The 25205-nt window shown below is 46.3% G+C and overlaps 3 protein-coding genes and 1 non-coding gene across 4 annotated transcripts in view; 3 read left to right on the top strand and 1 right to left on the bottom strand.

Annotated features, from left to right (window-relative positions):
- Window positions 1-732: 732 nt before the first annotated feature.
- Window positions 733-3872, top strand: NDUFB10 (NADH:ubiquinone oxidoreductase subunit B10). Its single transcript, XM_007441827.3, has 4 exons — window positions 733-928; window positions 1925-2063; window positions 2873-3012; window positions 3654-3872. Exons 1-4 carry the CDS (start codon window positions 781-783, stop codon window positions 3752-3754), a joined length of 528 nt encoding a protein of 175 aa, XP_007441889.1. The 5' UTR covers window positions 733-780; the 3' UTR covers window positions 3755-3872.
- A 1611-nt stretch (window positions 3873-5483) lies between these two features.
- Window positions 5484-11823, bottom strand: RPS2 (ribosomal protein S2). Its single transcript, XM_007441828.4, has 7 exons — window positions 11653-11823; window positions 10947-11036; window positions 10281-10388; window positions 8422-8595; window positions 8182-8341; window positions 5822-5913; window positions 5484-5612 (listed from the first exon to the last, which is right to left on the bottom strand). The coding sequence occupies exons 1-7, from the start codon at window positions 11818-11820 to the stop codon at window positions 5529-5531; spliced, it is 876 nt and encodes a 291-aa protein (XP_007441890.2). The 5' UTR covers window positions 11821-11823; the 3' UTR covers window positions 5484-5528.
- A 3132-nt stretch (window positions 11824-14955) lies between these two features.
- LOC112542468 (small nucleolar RNA ACA64) lies at window positions 14956-15085 on the top strand. The gene has a single exon (XR_003086217.1). It is a non-coding gene; the product is annotated as a small nucleolar RNA ACA64 (small nucleolar RNA).
- A 1217-nt stretch (window positions 15086-16302) lies between these two features.
- The window catches only part of TBL3 (transducin beta like 3), a 39177-nt gene continuing 30274 nt past the window's right edge, over window positions 16303-25205 (top strand). The window contains exons 1-8 of the mRNA XM_088152541.1: window positions 16303-16421; window positions 17456-17507; window positions 17607-17702; window positions 18330-18377; window positions 18774-18915; window positions 19123-19207; window positions 20526-20696; window positions 21487-21562. Coding sequence (XP_088008667.1) covers window positions 16384-16421; window positions 17456-17507; window positions 17607-17702; window positions 18330-18377; window positions 18774-18915; window positions 19123-19207; window positions 20526-20696; window positions 21487-21562 — 708 coding nt within the window. The 5' untranslated portion in view covers window positions 16303-16383. The remainder of the gene's footprint in view (window positions 16422-17455; window positions 17508-17606; window positions 17703-18329; window positions 18378-18773; window positions 18916-19122; window positions 19208-20525; window positions 20697-21486; window positions 21563-25205) is intronic.

Genomic DNA, 25205 nt, shown 5'->3' with positions numbered 1-25205 from the left:
TCTAACGGGAGGCGGCAGCTGAACTCTTTGAGCTGCCAGATCCGGGCTGCGAAGAGCAGGACGGCCCCGACCCGGCAGCGGAGAGGAGAGCAGGGCACTTCCCTGGGCCGCCCCGCTCCGCGGCTGCACAGCTGGGCTTCCGGGGGCGGACAGGGCCGGCTGCTCGGGGGCGGCGGGCCCGCCCTCCCGGGAGAAAACCCAGTAGGTTGAGCGCTACTGAGCTGTTTGGGACACGGCTCAGTTCTCCTCTGGAACGGGGGCAAGCCCAGGCCGAAGGGATGCTTGGCGCAAGTTCTGCCCCCCGGCTGCACAGGCCAGCTCCGGTTGCAGCGGGCCTCTTCCCCGGCCCCAACCCGCATCGCGCTGACACTGCGCAACTGAGAAAGGCGGGGGGGCAGCACCGTTTGCCCGCAGCTTGCCCGTGGCAGGACAGCTTCTCCGGCGGGACAGCAGATCCCATGCCCGGATGGGAGCACAGCTGCGAGCGAGAGCAGCGCAGCGGCTATGCGGCGGTGCGGCAGCTGGGAGCAGAGGGCGAAGGGCCGCTCTCTGCTGCCCCCTACGGTGCTCGTCCGCGCTGGCGCTGCGAGCCTCCAAATGAAAGCCGGGCGCGGAACGCCCCTCCGGCCGCGCGCCGAGCGGCCTGTCTCGGCGCGCACGCGCAGAAGCTCCCCGCGACTGAATGGCCGGCGAAAAGAGAAAGCCTTTTCGCTAGCGTGCGCATGCGCGCTCGTCGCCCGCCGCCATTTTGACCGGTGAGGTGATCCGGAGGCTGCGGCGATGGCGAAGGACGCGGAGCGGGCCGCGTATGACTTGCCGCCGGGCGACGCTCCGGCGTTCGACGGCCCGGCGCCCTCTTCCGGCCCGAACCCCTTCATCGAGAAGCTCTTTTACTACGCGGTGGACAAACCGGTCACGCTGTACAGAGGTAGGACGGGGAGGAGGAGGGGCTCCAGAGGCGGCGGGGCGGCGCCTTTGCGACTACAACTCCCATCATCCCCAGGTTGGGAGGCGGGGCGGGGCTTCTCGGCCTGTCGCTCAGCAGCTCGGGGCGGCGGAGGAAGGGTTGTGACACCCACACACACCACACACACAAACTCGCGAGGTGGGCTGGGTGGAGAGCGAAAGACCCCGGGTTCCGTCCCCAGGCGTGTGGACTTCAGCTCCCAGGATTCCGCAGCCAGCATGGCTGCTGATGAGAATTCTGGGAACTGAAGTCCGCGCACCTTGACATTGCCAAGGGCTGGAATGACCGGGCCGAGGTTCCGCGCGCGCTCCGGCGCCTTCCCGCTGGGCCGCCCGGCTCTGGGGCTGGGAGGGAGGCCGGCCCTGGCCCTGGCCCTGGCCCTGGCCCTGGCCCTGGCCCTGGCCCTGGCCCTGGCCCTGGCCCTGGCCCTGGCCCTGGCCCTGGCCCTGGCCCAAGTCAGATTCCGCTTGGCCATGGCGCATCTTCTGCAGCAGCTAGGAGCATCTTTGAGCCGCTGTTCGGGAGACGGTGACTCGGGGGATGCTTGTGCTCAGTTGGACAGAAACAAATCACTCCTGGGTCTGGGGGAATTTCCTGTGGTTTGATGTCTGTGGGAAAGCACTGCCCTGTTGCAGGCAAGTTTCAGTTCCTGAGCTGGCCAGGTTGCCCGCGGCCACGTAGAGACTCCGATTGGGCCAGTCTCAGCCACCGCGTGAGAGCCGTTCGCTGCCATTCCAGTCGCTTCCCCATAAGGGCCACGGAGTACAGGGAGGCTTTTTTCTGTGTAAAAACACTTAAGGATTGTGTTATTTATTTGCTTGGGTGATTACATTATGTATCAGACAAGCTGTCTTAAGACAAGCTAGAGATCACTTTAGTCTTTATCTTTAACTACACTGCTTAAAAAATCTCTCTAGCACCAGTCTTGAATGAGCTTATTTTTTTTTCTTTCTGCAGAATGGATTGAGCGCCAGCGTGCAAGTAACAAGATTTATTACTATCACCGGGTGTTCCGCCGTGTGCCGGACATTACAGAATGTTTAGAGGATGACTACCTGTGCATCTATGAAGCAGAGATGCAGTGGAAGAGAGATTTGTATGTCTGTATCTTTCACCAGTTCCAGTCTCTTGCCAAATGATCTTTTGTGGAAGGTGGGATGGAGGGCATTGTTATCTATAGCCTTATGTGCTTAAATTGCTTGAAAAGTATTTTTGTAGCCTGGTAGGTAGCCACTCAACTGCAATTACCAGCATGGCCAGCAGTTAAAGAGATGCTGCAAGTCAAACTCAGAAATGTATGGAGGGCCGCAGGTACTCCAAGAGAAGGGTTTTAAAATTGCCTGTGATCAGGCCTCTTCCTGGACCTATAAAATACAGCGGTGGCACAAGTAAGAAAGGGTAGAAAGAGCCAAGTAAGGGAAGCTCATCTTCAAAGGGGCCTCCTCTGCCGTCATAAAGGAGTGGGCAGGATTATGAGAAGTGGTTCCTTTGGTAAAGGAAAGCTGTGAAAACATAGTTCTACTCACCCAGCCGATCCAATCTTCAGTATAATATCTAATGAATGCAAACGTTTTTGGAGATAGAACACTGTATGTATAATAGTAAGACTGCCTGCTTTGAAAAAGACTCAGAAGTGCTTCAGACCTCAACATGAGCACAGCACCCGAGTGGTGTTCATTAAAAGAGCCATCTCTTTCAGATTTATGCATGAGCCCAAAAAAGATGCTGCTGTTGTAATGAGTGAACTCATTTAAGTAGCTGCATCTTTTTCCAGGTTTGTGCAGAAGCCTTAAAAAACGCAGCTGCCTTAAGTAGCAGTAAAGGGGTTCTGAGCTTGCATGGCTATCTAGAGGATTAAGTATGTGTGTTACAGCAGTCTCCAGGCCTGTTTTCTTGCTTTCATAGACAAGTTGACCAGGAAATTGTGAAAATAATGCGGGAGAGGCTAGGCGCTTGCAGAGTCCGGGAAGGCGTGAATGCCAATGAGAATTGTGCAAAGGATCTACAGCAGTTTAAAGAAGTGGCCAAAGCTTACAGGGACCGATGTAAGTCTACCACTATGACATTTTTACATTAAATTATGTAAAATCAAATCCTATATTCTGGACCAGTGGTTCTCAAACATTTTGGTCTGAGGACCCCTTTACTTTCTTAAAAATGGTTGAGGACCCCAAAGAGCTTTGGTTTATATGGGTTGACTTCACAGACACCCTGAAAGGGTTTGGGGGACCCCTGGGGGTCCTGAGACCACCTTGTAAGAACTGGTGTTCTAGACCTGAGCTCTCTACGGAGACGGCTAGGAACTTCGGCTGCTGTATGTTGTTTTCCCATGCTTTAATGTTTTTAAAACTAATTTGTACTTGGGTTCAACTTGCTGTAATATTTAATGAATTGTAATCCATGGGAGATTGTTTTTTAAGGAGCAAAAAGAAAAAAAATCCATAGAAAAGAGAAATGTCCCCAAGTATTCCCTTCAGCAGTGAGCTTCCTTTCTTGTAAAGTTGCTTTGCATTTTCTAGTTAGTGTTCAAGCCTAGTGAGACAGAAAGGAATCCGAGGGAGAACTCTGGCCTTTAAGAAAAGTAGATCCTTGCTTGGCTGAGTCACTGCGCAGCAACCTTTTTAGCAGATATAGTGTAAGCAGTTCTGTTACTTTTGTTTAAATGTACGTAATTTTATTATCCTAGATGATGAACTAGGTGCTTATGGAACTGCTCGCAGGTGCTTAATGAAGCAGAAGCATCGGATGATTGCAGAAAGGAAAGCCCAAGCCAAGGCAGAGGCGTAGCCAAGAAAGGGAATGAGCTGCACGTTGATGGGAAATCAAGTTACAGCACTGGTGCAATTCCCTGAAAGATAAGACTTAAATACATCTCAGCTGGAAAGCAAATAAATATATAACCTTACCATTTCCTTTATTTTTTTGTATAAAGCAAAGATGTTTCAGCATAGCAGAACTGAAGTCTGTCTTTTGTTAGAGGCTCATCGAGCTGAATGCAAAAGAAAAGATTGTGGCTCTGGAATCGGCTAGAGAATTTCCTGGAACTTTAGCCATTCCAACTTTCAGCCAAGACAGAATCTGGAAGGGGCTTGCAGAGCTAGTTAAGACTGGCACACCTTGCCCATCTTCTTAGTGACTGCTGCTGTTCTTGAATTCTCGCATGGTAGGGCTGACTCAGTGGATCATTACAACAAATCACCAAACAGTTCCAAGCTAATCCCTCCCCCCTTCATCCAGCATCTCTGGAGCATTCGCATTTCAGTCTCTGGGCTTGAAACTGAAACTGCACTTGAAACTGAGTGCTCTGTTCACAGAACATTTTGCACATCCCCAATGGCTGTGGATTTAACTACAATTTAACAGACTTAAAATGAATTTATTTGCATATGGCTGTACCTCACCTCTAATCCACTGTATCCAAAGCAGCCAAGACCGTTCACTTAAATTTGTCATTTGTATCATGGTGCAAATGACAAATCCAGGTTTAAGAGACACTTGACATGACCTATAAAGTTTTACTGTACTTACAATATTAAATTTGGCAAGAAGCTACTGTTTGCACAGTACCAGCGAGACTATTAGAATTTGCGGGAGGGGGATACCTTGGAGTCAGTGTTGACTCCTGGTGACTGCCTGGACTAGTCCCTGCAATTCTCTTGGCAAGTTTTTCAGAACTGGTTTGCCATTTCCTTCTTCCCAGGGCTAAGAGAGTGTGACTGGCCCAAGGTCACCTGCCCAGTCATGCCTAAGGCGGGACTAGAACTCACACCTTCCTGGTTACTAGACTTAACCACTACACCATTAAACTTTTTAGTGCCTTTTTAAAAAGTAAGGAATGTATCTTCTACAAGAGCTTGTTGAATCTAGCCTTTTCAGTTTCTTTTCCTTGCAATATGTGTTGAATTTTAGTGTATGACTGCAGATAGTGCTTGAAACTAATGATCTGTCACTGGGCATTAGAATACGATTATGTGCTGCTTTAGGTTAAGCCACATGGGAAAGTGGGAGGAACACCAAGAGTCTGCTGGTTGGAAATGCAAATACACTGAGCACTCTGGACCAAAAATGGCAGCTCAGAATCTGCTGGAAAGCCATTGGGTAGTAATTCCATATACAGTAGCCCTGTGATAACCTCTCACGAGAGGAGCTCTGATTTTTTACCAATGCCAATCCTACTTTAGCTTTCTTCTTTCCTACCAGAAAACAGCCGACCAGTTAACAGGCTGTGTGGCTTGCCCTGAGCTACAGGGAACAAAACCTGAAACATTCCTGCTATTACATCATTTACGAACTTCCTGTGAACAGATTGCCGCCAGCGATCAAAACAAAATACAGTGCAATACAACCACAACAAGCTTCTGAACAAGACCTCCAAAGCCTTCCTTTAGCATTATAATCCTTGATCCAAATGATATTGTTTACTCACTCAAGGTGCATTTTCCCTGAATGCAGTGACATTTCTCCCAAAAGAAGGAACCCATATCACAAGGAAAAAATACAGCACGTACTAGGCTGGTTTAAAATTTAACTTGGTTACTTTATTGGTAACATGCAGGATCTTTTAGGTGGTTGCCACAGCAGCCGCCTGAGTTCTTTGCACAGACACTCTGGTGGTGTGGGTCTTTGCCAGATGATCAGTGAACTCCTGTAGAAAAGGGGGGAAGGTAGATTTTTTTGCATAAATTACACACACAGGATGGGGGGGAGGGGAACGCAATTTATCTCACAGGGTTATTAGGATAAAAGAAGAGCCTCCAGGTATGGCCCATTCAGCTCCATCAAGGAAAGGCATATTCTGCAAAAAGTAAGCCCACGGGAGTGTATTCCCTAATCTTCATGCCACGTTTTCCTTACCTGATATGGAGATTTGGTGAAGACAGTTTCTTTCCAGAGATCGGGGGTCAAATAACTGTAGGTCTTGGAGATGGCATCGAAGGTGGCTTTAGCTAAAATAAAAATTGAAGTCACCTTAGTGACCCACAGCACTTCCAAATAATGCACTCTCATACATTGAAGCCTGTTGAGTTTGACAAGGAACAGAGAGACCACTGCAGCCGGACTCACTGCCGTGCAAATATGAACTCATTTGCTTTCCCTCTCGAAAACGACAGTTGCGCCACTGGAGTCAGGTGCAACTGGGCAGAGCGGAGAGAGTTGAACTGAGCATTTCCAAAGAACAACACCGGTGTGTAATGACTATGGGTTGGGATCTGCCAATTTTTACTTATTTTAATAAGTCCCTGGAGCAGCCAGCCACTTTTATTCTCAACGGCTCAAGTAACAGGTGCCAGCATTAAATGTTATGTCTGCTACTATCTGTCAGCTCAGCCACTTATTTGTTAGATCCTGGTTCCTCTTGTTTTTTCAAGGTGGCCTGAGAGATGGCTGAAGGGAGGATCCATGCAGTGGTATCATCCTCTTTGAGGGAGGGGGTGGTCCCCTTCTCAAGAGGCCATTGCTGGACCCCTCCGTTCTGGACGACTATCATCCATTTTCCAATCTTCACTTTGTGGAGAAGGTTGTGGAGACGGCCGGATGGCAGCTACAGATGATCTTGGAGGAAACATCATCTGGACCCGTTTCAGATCAGTGTATACAATGGAGACAGCATTGGTCACACTTGACCTCTGGTGGAGCTGAGATGGAGGCAGTGCATCCTTCCTTGTGCTCCTTGTTCTCTCAGTAGCTCTTGATACCATCAACCATGGTATCTCTGGACTGGTTGCAGGGGGTGGGAGTGGGAGGTACTGTGTTGCAGGGTTTGCCTCCTTCCTCAGTGGTCATTTCCAGTGTTGACAAGAGGGGACAGATAGCGCCCACAGCCCATGTGTGGCGTGCCTCAGGGCTTGTCGCTCTTCCCCCTCCTAACATCTATGTGAAACTGTTGGGTGGGGTCATCAATCAGCTCAGGGTTTGGTATTATGAGTACACAGATGATATTCGACTCTACACCTCAACCCCAAGCTGCACAAGTGAAGCTGTCAATGTACTAACCCAGTGGCTGGAGGGTATTCGGGGAGGGACAGAGATCAGCTCAATCCAGAAAAGGACTGAGTGGATATAGCTGTTTGGGCTCCCTGGGTCAGAGACATTTTCACCAGTAGTCTTGGATGGAGTTGCACTCCCCCATTTGGGCCTGGTGTGCAACTGAGACTCACAGCTACTGCTCAATGAGCAGGTGACAACTGTGGCCAGGAGGAACTGTGGCCTTTCCACATCTTGCATGCCACTTGCACCCTTTCCTCCACTGGGAAGCCCTTCATATAGTCACTCATGCCTTTGTCACTTGTGATTAGACTACCACAATGTGGTCTACATGGTGCTGCCCTTGAAGATCATCCAGAAGCTATAGCTGATTCAAAATGCAGGGATACGAGAAGTTACCAGGCACTTCTCTTTATTCCTGTGTGTCATTGCTATGTGAGTTGTATTGGCTGCCAATCAGCTTCTAGCTGCAATTCAAGGTACTGGTCATCACCTATAAAATCCTTCATGGCAGAGGGCCTGGTTATTTGCTGGACTACTCGTCTCCAATTGTTTCTGCATCCCCAGTACATTTGGGCAAAGTGAATGTACTCTAGGTCCATTCAGTTAAAATTTGTTAACTTGTGGGATCAAAAAAGCGCGCCTTTTCTGTTGCTGCCTGTGCCCTCTGGAACAGCCTCTCCCAGCAGCTGTGTATGTCACCCACTCTTCTGCAGTTGCAGAAACTTTGAAAACCCTTGTTCTAGAAGCCGCATAAGGCTCTGGGATTTTAGGCTGCTGACCTCTATTCTATGTCTTCTCCCAAATACTAAGAATTGTGACACCAAGTTCCACTACAGCACTCTTCTTTCCAGCATGAATGATGTATGCACTACAAACAGCCCTGCATAAGGAGAAAATAGCCCAGAAAGCAGACCAGAACCGCAAACATGGTTCTTCCAACCACCTTGGGGGTCCTATGGGGAGCCTGCAAGATGGTTGCATTGTGCTTAGGATGCTGCTTATTCTCCCATGTTCTTGATTTTTCTTTATGTTTAATTGTCTTTAATGGCTGTTATATTTGTTTTCATTGCTTGGTTGTATGCCACCCAGAGCCACATTTAGTGAGAGGGGCGGCTAAATTTATTAAATAAACAGAAATAAATTACTGGTAAGCTAAGAATTCTGTGGCATGGGGGTTGCTATTTCCCAAATTATAGCCATCGACTTCAAGGTACCCAATGACATACCAAAATTGCCCAACGTGGCAGTGCAGCCCCTCGCCGAAGTGTAGCAGTCGTCGATTCCAGCCATCATCAGTAGCTTCTTGGGAACTGGGGCAGACACAATTCCTGTGCCACGTGGTGCAGGAATCAGGCGAACCAGGACGGACCCACACCGGCCTGTCACCTACAAAAGGCAAGTTAAATTGAAGCTCGTGTACTAAAGCAACGAAGCCAATTCAAAGCTCCACAGAACAGGAACGTTACCTTGCACGGCACAGTATGAGGCTTGCCAATCTTGTTTCCCCAATAGCCTCGCCTCACTGGAACGATAGAGAGTTTTGCCAGGATGATGGCCCCACGAATGGCAGTGGCAACTTCTTTAGAGCACTTTACCCCAAGACCAACATGACCATTGTAATCCCCAATGGCAACAAAAGCCTAAGGAGAAAAAAGAACCCATTATTCTACAGTAGAAACGCAAACGTTCTTTGCCATAAACACACACATGCGCGCCATCTTGATGACCAATCCAAATCATAACTCTGTAAACACAGGCAGTACTAAGCACAGCTTACCACAGATAGTCCTCAAGTTACGACCATTCTTTCAACAACCATTCAAAGTTACAGCACGCCCACGGTCACATGATCAAAATTCAGGTGCTTGGCAGCCCATCTAGACTTACAACTGTACGGGTGCTTCAACTCCCCCCACCTGCCTATCTCCCCCTCCATCTCTGCCCTTTTGGCTGCCCTGCACTGTGGTACTCCTTGGCGGCAGCACTGCGGGTGAAGTAGAGGCCCCATGCCATCAGCAGTCTCAGACAGCCACCACTGCCCCCTGGGCCTCTACTTCAGTCCCAGCCCCACCATGGAGTGCTGCCTCAAGTCCCACACCACAGCCAGCCACCACAGCTCTGCAACACAAAGCCTCCACCATCCCACAGGCTCTCGCAATAGCATACCCCATCTCGCGATCCTTTGGAAAGCCTTCGGAAAGCTTCTGAGGCCTTCTGAAGCATCGTGAGAATGGAGCATGCTATTCAGAGAACAGCCAAACGGCCTCAGGAAGAAGCCTGGCACGGTCAGCCGCTGCCTTGCACAGGGCCAGGCCGAGCGCACCTCATCAGCTGCAGATTACAGCTCAGGTCAGCTGGACGCGGCAGGGCCTGCAGAGTGCAGGGCGGCAGGGGCTTTGCACTGTGGTGGATAGTGGCAGCACAGGGCTTGAGGCTCCTTGGCAGTGACGGCGCTGGGGCTGAAGTTGAGGCCCAGGGCGGTGGAGGCCAGCTGAGACTGCTGAGGTCCCTGGGCATCTACTTCAGCCCCAGAGCCACTGTGCAGGGCAGCCAAAAGGGCAGGGATGGGTGAAGGAGAGGCAGGGGGGAGTTCAAGAGAAGACAGTCCCTTACTTTACCGAGGCTCGGGGATGGGAGAGACCAAGCCAAGAATGGCTTGATCAGGGTGGGTCCTCACCTAACGACTGGTCAGATTCAGTTAACGGCAACAGGGAGTGCTGGGATTGCTGTCGCCAAGCGATGCAGCCACATGATGTTTCCCCTAACGACCACATTGGTTAGCATGGAAATTCCAGTCCCAATTATTGTTATAACTTGAGGAATATCTGTATCTAAGAGCAATTCTGCCTCATTGTTCTGTGAAAAACCAATTTAAGGCTTGGCTGAGTCAACGTTCACAGTAGCCAGCGTGGCACACACCTGTGGAAAATGAAATGCTCTGCCTTAGAAAGCAGATTTTAAAATAAAAATGCAGGCTTCTTGCATCTTTGCACTAAACACAACTTAACCAGGGTAGCCATTCTTTGAAAAGGGAGCCAGACAAACCAGGGCTCTAGGATCATGTCCATCTATCTGAAAGGGCATCTGACAGAGAATTAGTATCAGGAAAAGTTCGTTCTTTACTTCGCACAACCGAGCTGACTTTCCCACCCTGATGTTCTCCAAATGAACCGAATGGGTCCGAGGCTGGGGAAGTCTGCCTTAACAACAAAGTAAATGTACTGAGAAAAAAGCAGGATAGCATAGCTAGCAGTCCCATCAGGAATTTCTGCTGCCATAGAAACTGCAATCCCAAGCTTAGAAGGCAAAATGCAGCTGAGGTTACCTTGAACCTGGTGCGCTGGCCTGCACGTGTTTGCTTCTGCACTGGCATGATTTTCAAAACCTCATCCTTCAGAGAGGAACCCAGGAAAAAGTCAATGATTTCAGACTCCTGCAAAGTCAATATTGGATTGAGACCACAGCTGTAGACTTCAGGAAGATTTCACAACAGCATCAACTCTCTCTTCATAGTTGTCTTGGTCCACTGAGTCAACCCTGGCTCCTGATGACTACAGGAACAAGTCAGTGCAATTTTCTTGGCAATATTTTTGGAAGTGGCTTGCCAGTACCTTCTTCCTAGGGCTGAAAGTGACTGGCCCAGTCACCCAGATGGCTTTCATGCCTAAGGTAGGACTAGAACTCCATTTCCAGCTTCTAATCTAGTGCCTTTAACCACTATCCCAAACTAGCTCTCACTAAGATGGTTTTTCTCTAGCTCCTTTTAAAGCCATCTATGCCCAAACTTATTAATACACCTTGTAACAATAACTTGAAGAGAATAAATTATTTCCAACTTTCCACGTTTAGACTGTCTCATTGGTTTTACTGGGTGACTAACACATGGGTGCACACATGTGCTTACCCTGCCCCCAGCCCTGCAGCTATCTATGTTATCATCTTAGAAATCTGAGAGAAAGCAATGAGTTTTCCAAGTTTGTAAGATTAATACCTTGATTGGAAGAGAGAAAAGATAAATCTCTTCCAGAGATTTGATTTTCATGTCCTTCACCAGTCGGCCAAGTTTGGTGACAGGCATCCACTGCAAAAATAGAAATAAGGCTATTAAAGAATCCAAACTTTCTTGAGCAACAATATGTTTTACATATAAAGGCCAACCAGCGGAAGCCTAGTTACAATTTTAAAAAGATAGTACAAGGCACTTGGAGGAGTGTGTGCATTTTAATGACCCATCACCTTCCTTACTATTTGCAAGTTTTGTTTTTTATGCAGGAGACAGGCAACGGTTATATGTTCCACCTGATCTCGGGCAGCAAAGTCCAGTCTACTGTGCTACTGTTCTGTAGGAACAGACCAGAACCTTTGATTTCCACAATACCATAAACAGAGAAAAACCTATTAACATATGAAGGGCTCTCTAACTATAGCGGGGTCTATTGAGCTCTGGTCTGGATTGAAATAGAAGACCAAAAGTGCATACAACATAAAGGCCTTAAGTATTCTGAGCCTTGATTTATTCATCCTAAAAAAAATGAAAACATCATTCCTAAACTCCTTTATTTATTACCAGTCAGAAGATGGCATGCCTAGAAATACATCTAGAAAAACAATTTCCATTTGCTTCAGTGAAATTACAGGACACTTTACCACGCTTATCAAAATTTAAAGACTCAAAAAAGAAGACTAATTCTGCTTACTTCTTTGTCCTCAGCTTTGCCTCGAGCCCCACGACCACGTCCACGACCACGTCCACGACCACGTCCGCGGCCCCGGCCTCCACTGCCAAAGCCTCCTCGGAAGCCCCCCCTGGCAGCTGGTCCTCCTGCTCCTGCCCCTCCCGCCGCAGCACCGGCGTCATCCGCCATTTGCTGGAAAAAAAAAATGTTGACATTTGCAACAGTCAAATGTTGAATTGTTTCAGGATGTGCATACGAGGATGGTCCAGAGCACAACAAGTGACCAAGCAGAAATACAGGAGTGGGAAAAAATCCGTTTCCAGTCTGGAAATGGAGCCATGTTCAAAATCACGTTTCCACCCTGAATGCATTGACCCTAAAAAAAAGCTAAGAACAAAAATAAAGCAATTTCTCTACCTCAAACCATACTTCTTGAAAAGTATGAAAAGAAAACTGGAACCAGTGTCAAAACCATTAGGTCCCTCATCTCCTTTGCAAGTACTGTATATCAGAAGCCATCCTGCCTAGTCCTTCAACTATCTGCATGTCAGATTCCACAGATGTGTGAACCACTTCACACATGCTTCAGGTAGGTTCTGTGCCTGAACCAGAACACACATTTCAGGTGTTTTGGTCTGTGTGAGCAATGAAACAAGGCTGTTTTGTTCTGTGCAGAAATGGTGGGAGAAGGCAAGTGGGAAAAAGCCAGGGATACGAAGAGAGAACGTGAGGCCGCGCAGACACAGTATCTAAGCAGAGGAAAGGAAAGTTTAGGCAGCAGACCAGTGAGACAGGCTATGCTGGAAGTGGGGTAACACGCGTCAGTCTCGCTCTGCTCAACCCATGCAAGTTTTGCTTCTGCAAACCCCCTTGACCCAAAATGGTTCAGCAGGACTCCTGGAACAAGATGGTGAAGGGGAGACCCACCCGGCACCAAGCAATGACAGACAATCCGAGCGAGGGACAGCGAGCCAAATTTAAGCAAGTTCTAATCCACAGATTGGGCCGGGGCTTTCGCTGAAAGCAGGGTTCCTCAACCTCAGCCGCTTGAAGATAGGTGGACTTCAACTTCCAGAATTCCCCAGCCAGCACGGCTGGCTGGGGAATTCTGGGAGTTGAAGTCCACCCATCTTCAAGCGGCTGAGGTTGAGGAACCCTGATCTACAGGACTCCAAAGCAGCGGAGCCGCATCAGTTTCGGATTCAACCACGGCACGCGCGGGAACCGGGCCGCAGATTCGCGTCGCCGTTCCCCTCCCTCAAAAGCGGCGACCCCCCCCAAATCCCCTCCTCCTCGGAGGCAGACAACCGCCCGAGCCACCCTCCCCACAACCGGAGCCAGCGCCGGGCCTCCCTGCAACCGATGGCGGCGGATGCCGCCCGCGAGCCCTGCCGGCCGCTACTTACGTGCGATAGAATAGAAGGCCGAGCGGGCGCCGGGAGGGGTATTTAGATTCGGCTCCTCTCGCGAGATTCCTTGGCTCTCGAAGCGCGTGCGCGAGTCTTCGTTTCCCCGCCCTCCCGAAACGGTTGCGCGGGTGTGGAGAGGCTTGCTGCGGGCCGGATCGAGCATGAGTTAAAATGCCCGGGATCGAGCCTGGGTCATAACACCAAGGCTATAAAAGAGAGCGACGGCGCACGCGCTTCTCTTGTGCTTTCCGGGCAGGTGAGGGATGCGGTCGCTCTTCGCCGTCGAGGTGACGGACGGTTTTAGCTCTATCTTGTAACGGGCGGTGTTGACTTTTCTTATTATTTGTGAGCGGGTGGGGTTTCAGAGCGCTTTGGTCGTGTGACAAATGTCTTCGCCTAAAGCCTTTGTTTGCTGCCTCTTTAAATCCGTGTTTCCTGCAATTCGCGGGAGCGTTCAGACGTAGCCTGTCTTAATAAAGGCCCTTTTAGAATTAACGGGCTCGTCCGTTCCGCGTCGTGACTAATTAATTGTACCGCTGTTGGTGGTTGCATTTTGTTGTTTTTTTCCAAAAGCAGCTTTGCAATACTTAAAAAAAAAAAAATTGCATGATAATAACACTTCCAGTAAATGACATAGGTGGGAAGTGCAATTAAAACTGCCTTTAGCGTGTGTGGGCTATGTTATCCCTCACCTGCAGAAAGAGCAAGCTGTGTTTCTTGGTACTTTGAAAAAGAACACTCCATTTTAATTTTACGTAATAGGTCTATGAAATGCGGAGTGAATGGCAAGCCTGCACCATGATCAACAGCTGTGGTTGCTGATGGATGTTACTGTGTTGAGTACCCTGAAGGCTGAATGAAAAGTAATGCCTCCTGTATTCCAAGTCACCAACAGCTGGCAGTACTGATGCCTTAGAAGCTCTGATGTGTTCTTTAGCATCTGTCCTTTCGCCTCAGTTGGTGGGAAGTTGCTGTGAGAAAAGGTGGTGTGGCTGTTGTTTGTGAAATGGAAGCCTTCACTGAGTACTCATCAGTGCGCTTTAAGCAACGGGCCGTGATTGAATTTTTGACTGCTGAAGGAGTTCCTCCAATTGAAATTCACCGCCAAATGCAGGTTGTTTATGGTGATGACTGTGTTGATGTGAGTACTGTGCGTCGCTGGGCCAAAAAATGTAAAGATGGTAAACCAGGAAGAGCTGATTTATGTGATCAAGAACGCAGTGGAAGACCTGTGACAGCAACTGACCAGTTTCATGTGAAAAAAGTTGATGAACTGATTAAGGACAATCAGCAGATCACTCAAAGGGAAATTGCTGTCAAGCTTGGCATTTCACAGGAACGTGTGGGTCATATTATTGATGTTCTTCAGTATCGGAAGGTTTGTGCAAGATGGGTTCCTCGCATGCTGACGGCAGAGATGTATGCAACATATACAGATGGCAAGTGCAGTTAAAATTTATGGGCTATATTACCCCTTATCCCTATAAAGAACTGCTTTTCTTGGTAACTTGAAAAGGAGCACTCCTTTAATTTTAAATAACAGACTGATCTATGAAATACAGAGTAAGTGGCAAGCCTACATCATGATTAATAGTTGTGGTTGCTGTGGATAATGAGCTGAAGGATACCACCATGTTTGGTATTATATCAAATTCACTCCATGTCCCAGTTGCACCACTTCACTGGTGGTTGGCTAGCAGGTGTTGGACACTGTAGGGTTTCTTCTGCTTATGCAGAAGTTTCCATTGTAGGGTTTTCTCTGCCTATATCTTGATTTGTTCAGGAGATAACCTTTGGTTTGAAGTTCTCCTGAGGCCGGACTTGGGATTTTGGTAGTTTCTTGTGTTAGAAACTTTTCAGCTGCTGAAAGAGGTTACTTTGCATTGTGATGCTGTGAGTTCTGGGGATTTAGGGCACTGTCTGAAAATAGTCTTTGGCTTCCTTCATGGCCTTGGATGAGATAACTGTGCCCATAGCAAGAGGGAGCATTAAGCTTATTGCCTTAAGTATGGTCCTTAGGTGATAAAACCCAGGCTCCTATATCTCCTGTGAAAGCACAACATGGTTGAAATAAGGTTCAAAATTAAAATTCAAAATACTAACACCTGTTTTTTCTCAACAGATTCTGTAGAGAAAGGTACATTTTGAAGACTTATATGCTGCAAGACTGTAACGTTCCACATGTAACATCCTGCACTCTGTGGGAAGGTGTGTTCTCTCCCCACAGCTGTTGAAGACTCAGCATTTAGATGTTCCAAGCTATATATTGATCAATTGGCAGAGGAATATGGATGCTTTTTAAATTAACCATAACCTTTCAACGAGAAGAATGCAAATGTAGTTGTGAGGGGAGTAAAATCTGTAAAGTTTTAAGTTGTGAAGTCTAAAATAAACATTTTTGTGATGTGTATATCTGTTTTGTTGGTGAATTATTCATTTACCTAGTTCCTGAGCTTACGTGATATCCTAATTCATATCAAGCAGCTGTCATAACCAACTTCTGTAAACAAGGTTAAAAACTGTAGCATCAGTAACAAACACAACCTGATCCAAAACTCCCATTTCCGTTCATTTCCAATTACAAGGGTGGATAGGCCAGACTATTTCTGCTGTGAGGTTTTCTGGAAGAAAAGTTTTGATGTGACTGGGAAGCTTCCTGGAGGAAGGCAGTAGCAGAAGACATATGCTCTCTCCCCCCCAAAATTGGCACAAATGTGTGTTTGCGTGTGGAGTCACCGGCACCCTGAAGGACACCTGTGTGGCCAGCTCGATAGAAGCAGCACCTGCCCAATCTTAGTTGAGCTTGCAAAGTTAATCAGGATGGATCCTGGTTAGACCTTGGATGGGAGACCTCCCAAAAACCCCATGGTGGAAGGCCAGCCTGGCAAGTCAGACCCTGGGAAAAGGTCAGAGCGAGTCAGGTCTCTGTATCAGCAAGAAAAGCGAACATGGAAGTGTCTTGGGTCTGTCAGGAGTTGACCCTCTGAAATGAAAAACTGCTTTATCTCCTGCTACCGGTTGGACCAAGTCCTTCCAGGTGTGTTGGGTAGGGGCGCCAGATTGGGGGAGTCTGCGCTTTGTGTGTCAGACGGGGCTCCTCTTCGTTGTTGCGCCGTTGTGCCGCCTCTACCTTGAGAACCGAGGGGCACTTGCGGAAGGGACCCGGAAGCTGCTCCCTCGAGCATTGGCTCGCGCCTCTCCACGTTTTCGTCCGTCTATGCTTGCTTGCGCCACGGCGACGCGCCGGAAGTAAACCGTCCTTTCCCGGAAGCACGTGTGGATTGTCCGGGCGGCCAAAGAGAGGGGGCTGGAACCGGGGAAGGAGCCGAGCCGAGGACCGAAGATGGCGGCGTCGAGCTCTTCGGGCAGCTTGAAAAGCAAGTGAGGAAGGGGAGCCGCCATGGGGGGGAGGGGGTGCCACGGGAGCCGCGACTGTTGCCGATGGGTGGGAGAGGAAAGTGTGCGCCGTCGCCATAGCGACCGCGTTGCGGTTTGGGGGCCGTTGGCGGGCTGCGCGCTCTCGCCTTGGGGGCACGTTGTGCTGAGTTGGGGCGTGTTTCTGAGCATACGCAGAGGGCTGTTCCCTCCGGAGCCGGCTTGCGAGAGAGCCAGCGAAGACACGGAGCTCCCCAGGTCGAAGGAGTGGCGGAGCCAGGACTAAGTGACGGCGCCTGGCCCGCCTTGGCTGACCTCAGGCGGCTAAGCAGAGTCAGGCCAGCTTAGTGCTTGGATGGGAGATCTCTGGGCGATCCCATGGCCGCAGGGTAGAGCAGGAGGAAGGCAGAGCGTCCTGGAAGAAGTCGGGGCAAACCTCTTTAATATGTGGATCTTTTTTCCTGGTTAAGGATCTTCCAATATTCCTTGAGGATTGCCACTTCTCTTTCTCTCATGCACACCAGCATAAATCACCGCACACCACCACTCCATGGCAGTGATACATTTACGTTCTTGTTGCCATTGGCAGCAGGAACTTAACACATTTCAGCCGTTTTGCTGGTAGAAAAAGGGAAGCCATGAACTTCAAAAATAGCAGGGATTTTCCACCCTCTTGGCTTCACTGCTTCACCATAACGCAGCTGAATGTTGCTGCAATCTTGTGATTTTCAGCCATTTCTCAGAAACGGATGGTAAAGCCAGAGGCCATCCCACGTGTCCCACCGATCAGCTAAGGTCACCCATGGGGAAGGGGGGTGCAGCATCCAGGGTGGCTTGCCTTGACACTGTATGTGGGTGGTACCACTCTTTGCATTTAAGCTTTGCAGATCAGGTAGCTCGGGTTAAAGGAATAGACCTTCCACGACTGCGTTACTGGATTTCTGCTTCTGTATAACTGTGCTCCAGTTGTTAACATGATTGATCTACAGTAAATCTGCTCACTTTCTCTAATTGCTGGTGTGTCTCTGGTGCCCTTTCAGTTATGCCGTGTTCAGGAGAATTGAGTCTTTCTACACAGGTGGACCGATTCAGGTAACAGTCAACTCCAATTTACCTTTAGTACTGTTTGTATTTATTACATATGGCCACAATTTGCTGAAAGACCTACTATGCTCTTTGTTTCTGGCTTAGATTACCCAAGCTGGGGATTATATGTTTTGTGCTTGTGGAAGCAAGGTCAATATAGTGGACATTGCAACAGGAGATGTCATACACAGTATTGAACAGGTAATAAGGCATACCTTCTAAAAAAAATCTATCCAGTGAATATGTGTATTGCATAGATACTAAAAATGCAGTTGAACCTCCAATTCAAATCTTTCTTTTGTTATGAATTCAGGAGGTCACTTCATGGAAGTATCTTTTTTTTAAAGCTTCACCTTTCTATTTACATTATGGAAATAATACAGTATTGGAAGTCATAATTACTGAGTATATGAATATGAGTTATATTACTAAGGTGGAATTAAAACTGTTGAGCAGTCCAGTTAAACAAATGCAATACTGGAGTGGGATCATCAAAAAGGGGAAAAGGAGATGGTGTTGAGGAATAATGGCTTAAGAAGCATACAGAATAGAGTAATCTATGCTATATAATTATTGAAAGTAATTGCATTTATATGTTCTGCTAGAAAAGGCACTCACTGTAGCTAGCAGCCAAATATAAGTATAAAACAAGCCAAATAAAATAATAATTTGTAATGATAAATTGTCAGTTATTATTTATTTATCAATTATTATTAATATTACAATATCGCGATTATGATCATAATATTTGAAAACCCAGTTACTATTTAATAAAAACAGTGGTTAAAACAAGTCATCTGATGGTTGTTCTTCTTCTGTTTGTTACAGGATGATGAAACAGAGATTACAGTATTTGCCCTCAGCAATGATGATGAAGTAGGTGATCACAGCATTGTAGGGGATCCTTCTAGCACCAGGGCAAGAAGCTTGTCCAGTATTACTAATGGGAACTGTGCAAAGCCGGCTTGCCTCACAAGCGATATTCCTACAACAGCACCGGGACCATTTTACATTCTATATATGCCAGGGGATAGCAGCTTGCATGCTTCCTTCCTCTGATGTACTTGCCTCTCTTCCCATGTTTAAAAATATAAAATCTAGCTGTCATTTGAAAACATTTCTATATTTAGACAACTGCTTTAGTTTGTAGCTAGGAAAAAAATCAAGAGAAATTAAGCAGTACTTGTATTAACAAAGCTGGAACTAATTTCAAAATTCGTTTGAGAGATGAAAGTGTATTTTTCTGGTTTCTTTTTCCTCATCTTGCATTAGATCTTAGTAACAGGAAGCCAAGCGCTACTGCTGAAGCAATGGGACTGGCTAGGAAATAAGTGCACGCGCACATGGAAGGCTGTGCATCGAGCCCCTGTGGCCAGCATGACCTTTGACCCGTCTTCCACTTTATTAGCCACAGGTATGGCCTGACCGCTGGGCAAGGAATCTCTCAGATGGCTGGAATCAGAGCAAGCCCCTTGCCTTTCTGGCAGGGATACTCTCTGGGGGAATAAAGAAGCATGGCCCCTGAGTGTTTGCTTTCTTTGCCGCTAAAACTCACGTGCCGGCTCGGGCCATTCAGTGCTTGTCTGACTTCTGCTACTTCTCCTTTCCTTTCTCCTTCCAGGTGGCTGTGATAGCACCATCAAGATCTGGGACATTTTCCGGCAGTACTGCACACACAACCTGAAAGGCTCTTCCGGGGTTGTCCAGTAAGGAAGCAGCCTTTTAACTCACTCTATGTAATGGGGAAGTTTAGCCTGGGGAACTTGGAACTCTTTACAAATGGGTGGCAAATTCTTTTTTTTTTTCCCTTTTGCGTCATCTGTATTAGTTGCTTGCAGTAAATGTAATACCACCCTCGTGGGCCTGTTCTAATTATTTTACAAATGCATTTGCTTCTGTTTACTGTAGCAGAGCGCACATTTCCATAAACAAATATAGCCTTCAATTGCTTTGATGTTCTGCCTCCAGAAGGGCTGCAACAAGATGAGGAGTCTTGTGGAAGTTGGCAATTATTGAGGAGGCAATATAAGAGGGGCTGGGGCTGGGGTGAGAGCTGCCTCAGCAAGGTGGGCCACTCCCGTTTTCTGTCACTCGCAAACATAGACACCCTTGCTTGCCTTATGTTCATTTTCACAGACGCAAACCTTTCTCCTCCTGCGTCAGAATCATTCCAGGAGTGAGCGTAAAAGCCTTTCTCTCTCTGCCATTCTGGGATGCAGGGTGACGCTGTCATTGCTCTGGGTGCTTTGTAGGGTTACACATGCAGGAAATCAGGTTCCTTCTCTTCTGGGAACTTAACAGGTATGTTTTGAGGAAGCAGAGAAGAAAGCAAAGAGGTAAATTTTGGTTACCTCTAAGTCAGTGTTGTCCAAGCTTGGCCACTTTAAGATGAGTGGGCTTCAACTCCCAGAATTCCCCAGCCAGCATGGCTGGCTGGGGAATTCTGGGAGTTGAAGTCCACTCATCCTAAGTGGCCAAGTTTGGACAACACTGCTCTAAGTGAACTAGAATGAGTGAGCGGAGACAGTTCATCTTAGCTTCATGTCTTACTCACTCCAAAGTGAAGACCTTCTTGCTCTGCCCACAGAGTAGCCTTCTCTTGCTCCACCTCAGCCAGTCCCATGAGAGCAGCCATAGTATGAGATAGAAGGTCCTGGATGGGATGCATAGCTGAATCTGTCTGTTTTTCCATTTATTTATTTATTAGATTCATATTCTGCCTTCAGTTTTTACAGGTCAAGTTGATGTACATAATGCTTCCTCCTCCCTCCCTCCTCCTGCTTTCTCCACAACAACAACCCTGCAAGTGGGTTGGGCGTGGCCCAAAGTCACCCATCTAGCTCCCGTGCCTAAGGGGAACTAGAGCTCACAGTCTCCTGGTGTCTAATCCAGCCCCTTAACCACTACAGCAGACTGGCTCTTTTCTGCGTGGCAGGCCATTGTAGCCCTTGTGCAGATGACTAGCAGAAAGAGTTGTGTCTGCCATTCTTGAAAGAAAACTCTTCTGCTTTGTCTCTTCGCCAGCCTTGTCAAGTTCCACCCGGACATCTCTCAGCCTCAGCTGTTCTCCTCCTCTATGGACAATAGCATCCGGCTTTGGGACCTGAAGTCCAGCCAGTGTGTGAGCCAGCTGGACAACCACTACAGCTTAGTCACCTCTCTTTCATTCTGCCCAGACAACGAGACCCTCATCAGGTGAGAATCCCGGAAGGCTGCCTTGCACCCTGAAAGGGACAGGTTTGGCTCTTTTTCGTCCTTTATGCAGCCCTGAATATGAAAAGCTTCTCACTTTTCCAGTAGCTTATGGCCTTGTAACATTGCTTCTTGACTGATTGTTCCCATTTTACAGTCGGGGTCTGGGTAGTATGCTGTCATACAGAAACAATGAAATGATACGAATTTCACATCATTTGCTTAGGAAAGGCCATCGTGGAGGTGAGATGCAGCCTCTGCTAAAATCAAGTGAAAGCAAATGTACAGCTAAAGAAATGGAATTAAATGGAATAAAAGAAAATAAAATGGAAGAATGAAAGTGTTTACCATTACATACTTCTACAGGGATAGTACACATGCAAGATTTTGATCCAGGTTTATGTTTAGGCAGCGCCGTAAGTTGGCCGATCGGTCCCCCCATGTCTCAGTTTTTTCACCTGTAATATGGGCATTGTGACAGTACCACACTCCCAGTGAGACTTCCAAAGCGAAGCATAGAAACTATTTTGCTCTTGTATTTATAACTGCGCCCAATTTCTTATTTGCCCGTGTTTGGTAATGAACTTGTGGCTGATTTTGCAAAACTCATGGACTCATGGATTACTCACGGTGCAGCATCTTGCGGGAAGCCAGTGCTTGTCTGAGAATTGTGTGTATCAGCTCATGATATAAACCCTAATATGGTTTCTTACTTGGATAGAATGTGTTACGTGCAGACAGCTGTGGCACTGAGTTTACATGCTGGGTGAACACATCCTGTATTTGATTGCAGTTCTGGCCGTGATAAGATTTGCACCGTGTGGGATCTGAAAGCGAAAAAGGTCAAGAGCACCATTCCTGTCTATGAGGTGAAGTACCTTCTGGTTTTTGCCTGATTCGGTCATATTTTATTGCAACAAGCAGCAGATGAGCTCCCGAGAAACTGAGGTCCTCTTTTCTTGCCTGGAAATGTAATGGGCTGGGAAAAGAAGAGTTTGCTTGATTCTTTGGGGGCAGCCCATGCCAATATTCCTTCTACCCCCACCCCCACTCCTCTTGGTCATAGTCATTTTATCACCAGTGTCTTACAGTAGTGCCTGGAGGTCAAAAAGTCAAGACAGCAGGTCCAGCCATATGCTCAAAGCTGCCATCTTGACACCCAGCCACCCCATCCCATCCCCGCAGATGCCTGTGGTGTCTTAAACTATTTCTGCCACCTGCATGGCAATAGGTATGTGTGGAGTAAAGCCAAGCCAGATGGCTTGGTTTTCGTAAGCCCTCGGTGGTTCTGGTGCAGGAAACCATACCTGGGGAGGGCAGCCCGGGGTTCTCTAGATGCTACTAAGTTGCAGCTACCAGCCTCCCTCTTTATTGGCCATGCTAGCTGGCACTGCTGGGAATCAGCATCTGGGGGGCCTAGGAGACCACACTGCGTCAGGAGAACTGTTGTCACCTGATTGCCTCACGTAAGCCTTCAGGTCCAGACTGCTGATCAGTGAGGCCTGGCTGCTACTGCAGGAACTCCCTCTCCTACCTGTACCATCCACCTTTCTGGCTGCACAGCTCATCAGGATCTCTTGCCAGGTGGACAGTTTCCTTGCCTCACTAGAAAGGCAGAATTTTAGTGAATCCCTAGTGGCAGCAGGCAGGGCAGCCACCAGTCACCCATAGCAATCTCAGAGCAGCTGGCAGATGGGATGGCAGTCCTGACCCTGAAAGATAACCCTGCAGATCATTGAGCCCACAGAGTCAGGTGATAACAGATTACATGAAACAGGCTTGAAAGAGGAACATGATGAACTACAGTGTTCTCTTTTATAATTGTATTAAAGGTTTTAAAAAGGAAGATGAAAACTAATATAAAGTGAGAAAGAAAAAAAGAAATCAAAGAGAGTGCTAAAAGTGCAAGAAAGGAAAAAAAAGTTAAAGAAAAATAGAAAAGAAAGAAAAAAGATACAAAGAAGTGGCTTCCAATTTTCTATTCAGCAGTTAGAAATACAATTATAAATTTACCTCTTTCTCTAAAGTTACAACACGTCTCTCTTCTTTCTATAATCTACCCTGTCTAATCATAAAAACCATAAATCATAAGATCATTTTTTCGATTTTCCACAAAAAGTCCATAAGGGGTTTCCAGTCAGCAATAAACATAGATATTGTCTTTTCTTTAATCAAACAAGTCAATTTGACCATCTCAGTGAGTTCCATCATCTTCAACCATTCCTCAATTGTAGGTATTGATGAATCGTCCCATCTTTGTGCATACAATAATCTCATTGCAGTTATCATGTATAACTTTCTTTTTCTTTTTGTACTTTATATGCCAAACCATTTCCCTGGTTTGTTTGCAAACTCAAAGTTTTTTTTGCTTTACATAGTTCATTTTTATTTCCATTTCTTTTACTGTTAACATAGATAACTGTCATTGTAAAAGCTTAATTTGTTGAGAAATACTTATCTTCTCTGGAAATTTCTTTAATTCTTCATCTTCTCTTTACCTCACACAAAATAGTTTGTGTTTTCTCTTGACTCTTTTTTTTGAGTTCACTATTATGCTGGATAAAGTAACGTCTGATAAAAGCTTTACCTGCATCCCAAACCATTCTTAAATCAATACCTTTGTTTAAATTCTTTTCAAAAAGTTATTTTAATTTTTTTTTTACAGTCCTCCACTATTGCTTCTTTCTGTAACAACATTTCATTTAGTTTCCACCTAAAAGAACTGGATTTCCTTTTATAAACCAAACTCACGGGATTATGATCCAAAAAAGTCTTTTTAACATCTCTACTTTAGAAACTTTAGTAGCCAAATTCTTTGAAATCCATATCATATCTATTTTTGAAAAAGATCTATGTCTTTCAGAAAAGTAGGCGTACTCTCTTGAATTGCCATTTTTCTGTCTCCATATGTCCACAAGCCCTAAATTGTCCATCAAATCAAAGAAAACTTTTGGGTTTTGAGTAATTTTACCTTGAGTAATTTTAATATTTTTAATATTTTTCTCAGAAGTTCTATCCAGTTGTGGGGAGATCACTCCATTCTAATCCCCCATCAAACACCAATTTTCATAAGAGAAAGCTGTTTCCAAGATCAGAGTCTTAGTCCCATGCAAATTAATTTCCACCCCAACAAATCTACCATGATCATCAGCCAATACAAGTTCTGGTTTTAGTTGGGAATTTATATACAAAACAACTCCATTTCTTTCTTTAGTTCCTGCTGAAATAAAAAAGAATACTTTTTTCTGTTACACAAGATTCTGATAGGAATTTCTTTAAGAACAATTGCATCTGGGGGAGATGGGCAGCAGATAATAAATAAATCTGTATTATCAGTCTTTAGTCTTGTATTAAAAAGCTGCTGCAAAACTTGGTCTCTTGTCTTCTTCCTGACAAAGTGCACCAAGACATCCCTTGGAACATTTTTTATTCTCGCAAATCTTGTATTTATTCTATGTATCTAATTTCTGCCTCTGTATTCTCATCCCGATCCAAAAATTTGCTAAAGCTTTAATAATCTTTTCTCTAATATCTTGACCAAAATCCTCTGGAGTTGCTCTGAATTTTAAACAAAATTCCTTCCCTCTCAGTTCCAGTAGTGCCAAATTATCTAATTCTCTTTACAGCTCTCTGTCCATAACTTCTGTCTTACTCTCCAGAATTTTCACTTTGTCATTAATTTGTTTTACATCTCCAGACACTTGTTTTACAGAGCTTTCCATCTTCTTGACTTCTTTCATCTCCTCTTTCATCTTTACAAGTTTTTGATCCATCTTTTTTTCAAAAGCTGTCAATTTATTATCCAGTGATTTAGTCAACTTAGTATCAAGTGATTCAGCCAGCATCATTTGCCCGATTCCTCAAACATTTTCTGCAGGTTTCTTTCTGCAGGTTGCTCTAGTGATCCTCTCCTCCCCTCTGCTATGTTTGCTGCTTTTCTGGTGGTTGCCATTGTAATATTGTAATCCAAAAGTGAAAGTGTCTCAATTGCAAGGGAAAAGGGCAAGCTTTCCCTTTTTTCCTGTTTTGTCTTCCCTGTGTCCTTAATACTTTCATCTCAAATGGCACTCTGTAGTTACAGTCAGCATCACAGTCTGTTTCATATTACCTTTATCTTTTGTTTTGTAAAATTCACCAATTGTCTGCCCTCTTTAATAGTAAACAAAAAACATTCCCACAAAGGTCCAGTTCTTTTGTCTATTTTAATTCCGATTTATTCAAAAGCACTTTCACCAAAAAAATAATATTTTGGGGGGGGGGAAACTATCCCTTTTATCCGTTTCAAACTTTCTTACATCCATTCCTTGTTAAGCTTTTTGTCAAAAGTTTTTAAATCTTTAAAACCCTTTTTTTTTCCTTTTTAGTCCAGAAAGAATGTTGACTTGCCAAGTAGAATTCTCTTGGCCTACCGCTCAGAAAAACTCACTCTAGCTGTAAATTAATTACATCCAAAAGGGTTTAAGAAAGTGAGGCTTGTGCGAGCCTTGTGTCCATATAGGCTGCATCATGGCT

The sequence above is a fragment of the Python bivittatus genome, unplaced genomic scaffold (assembly GCF_059951505.1).
Source record: "Python bivittatus isolate LINGU-HERP-01145 unplaced genomic scaffold, Pbiv_v1 ctg000030_np1212, whole genome shotgun sequence".
NCBI lineage: Eukaryota > Metazoa > Chordata > Lepidosauria > Squamata > Pythonidae > Python > Python bivittatus.
This window is presented reverse-complemented; position numbering and strand designations above follow the sequence as displayed.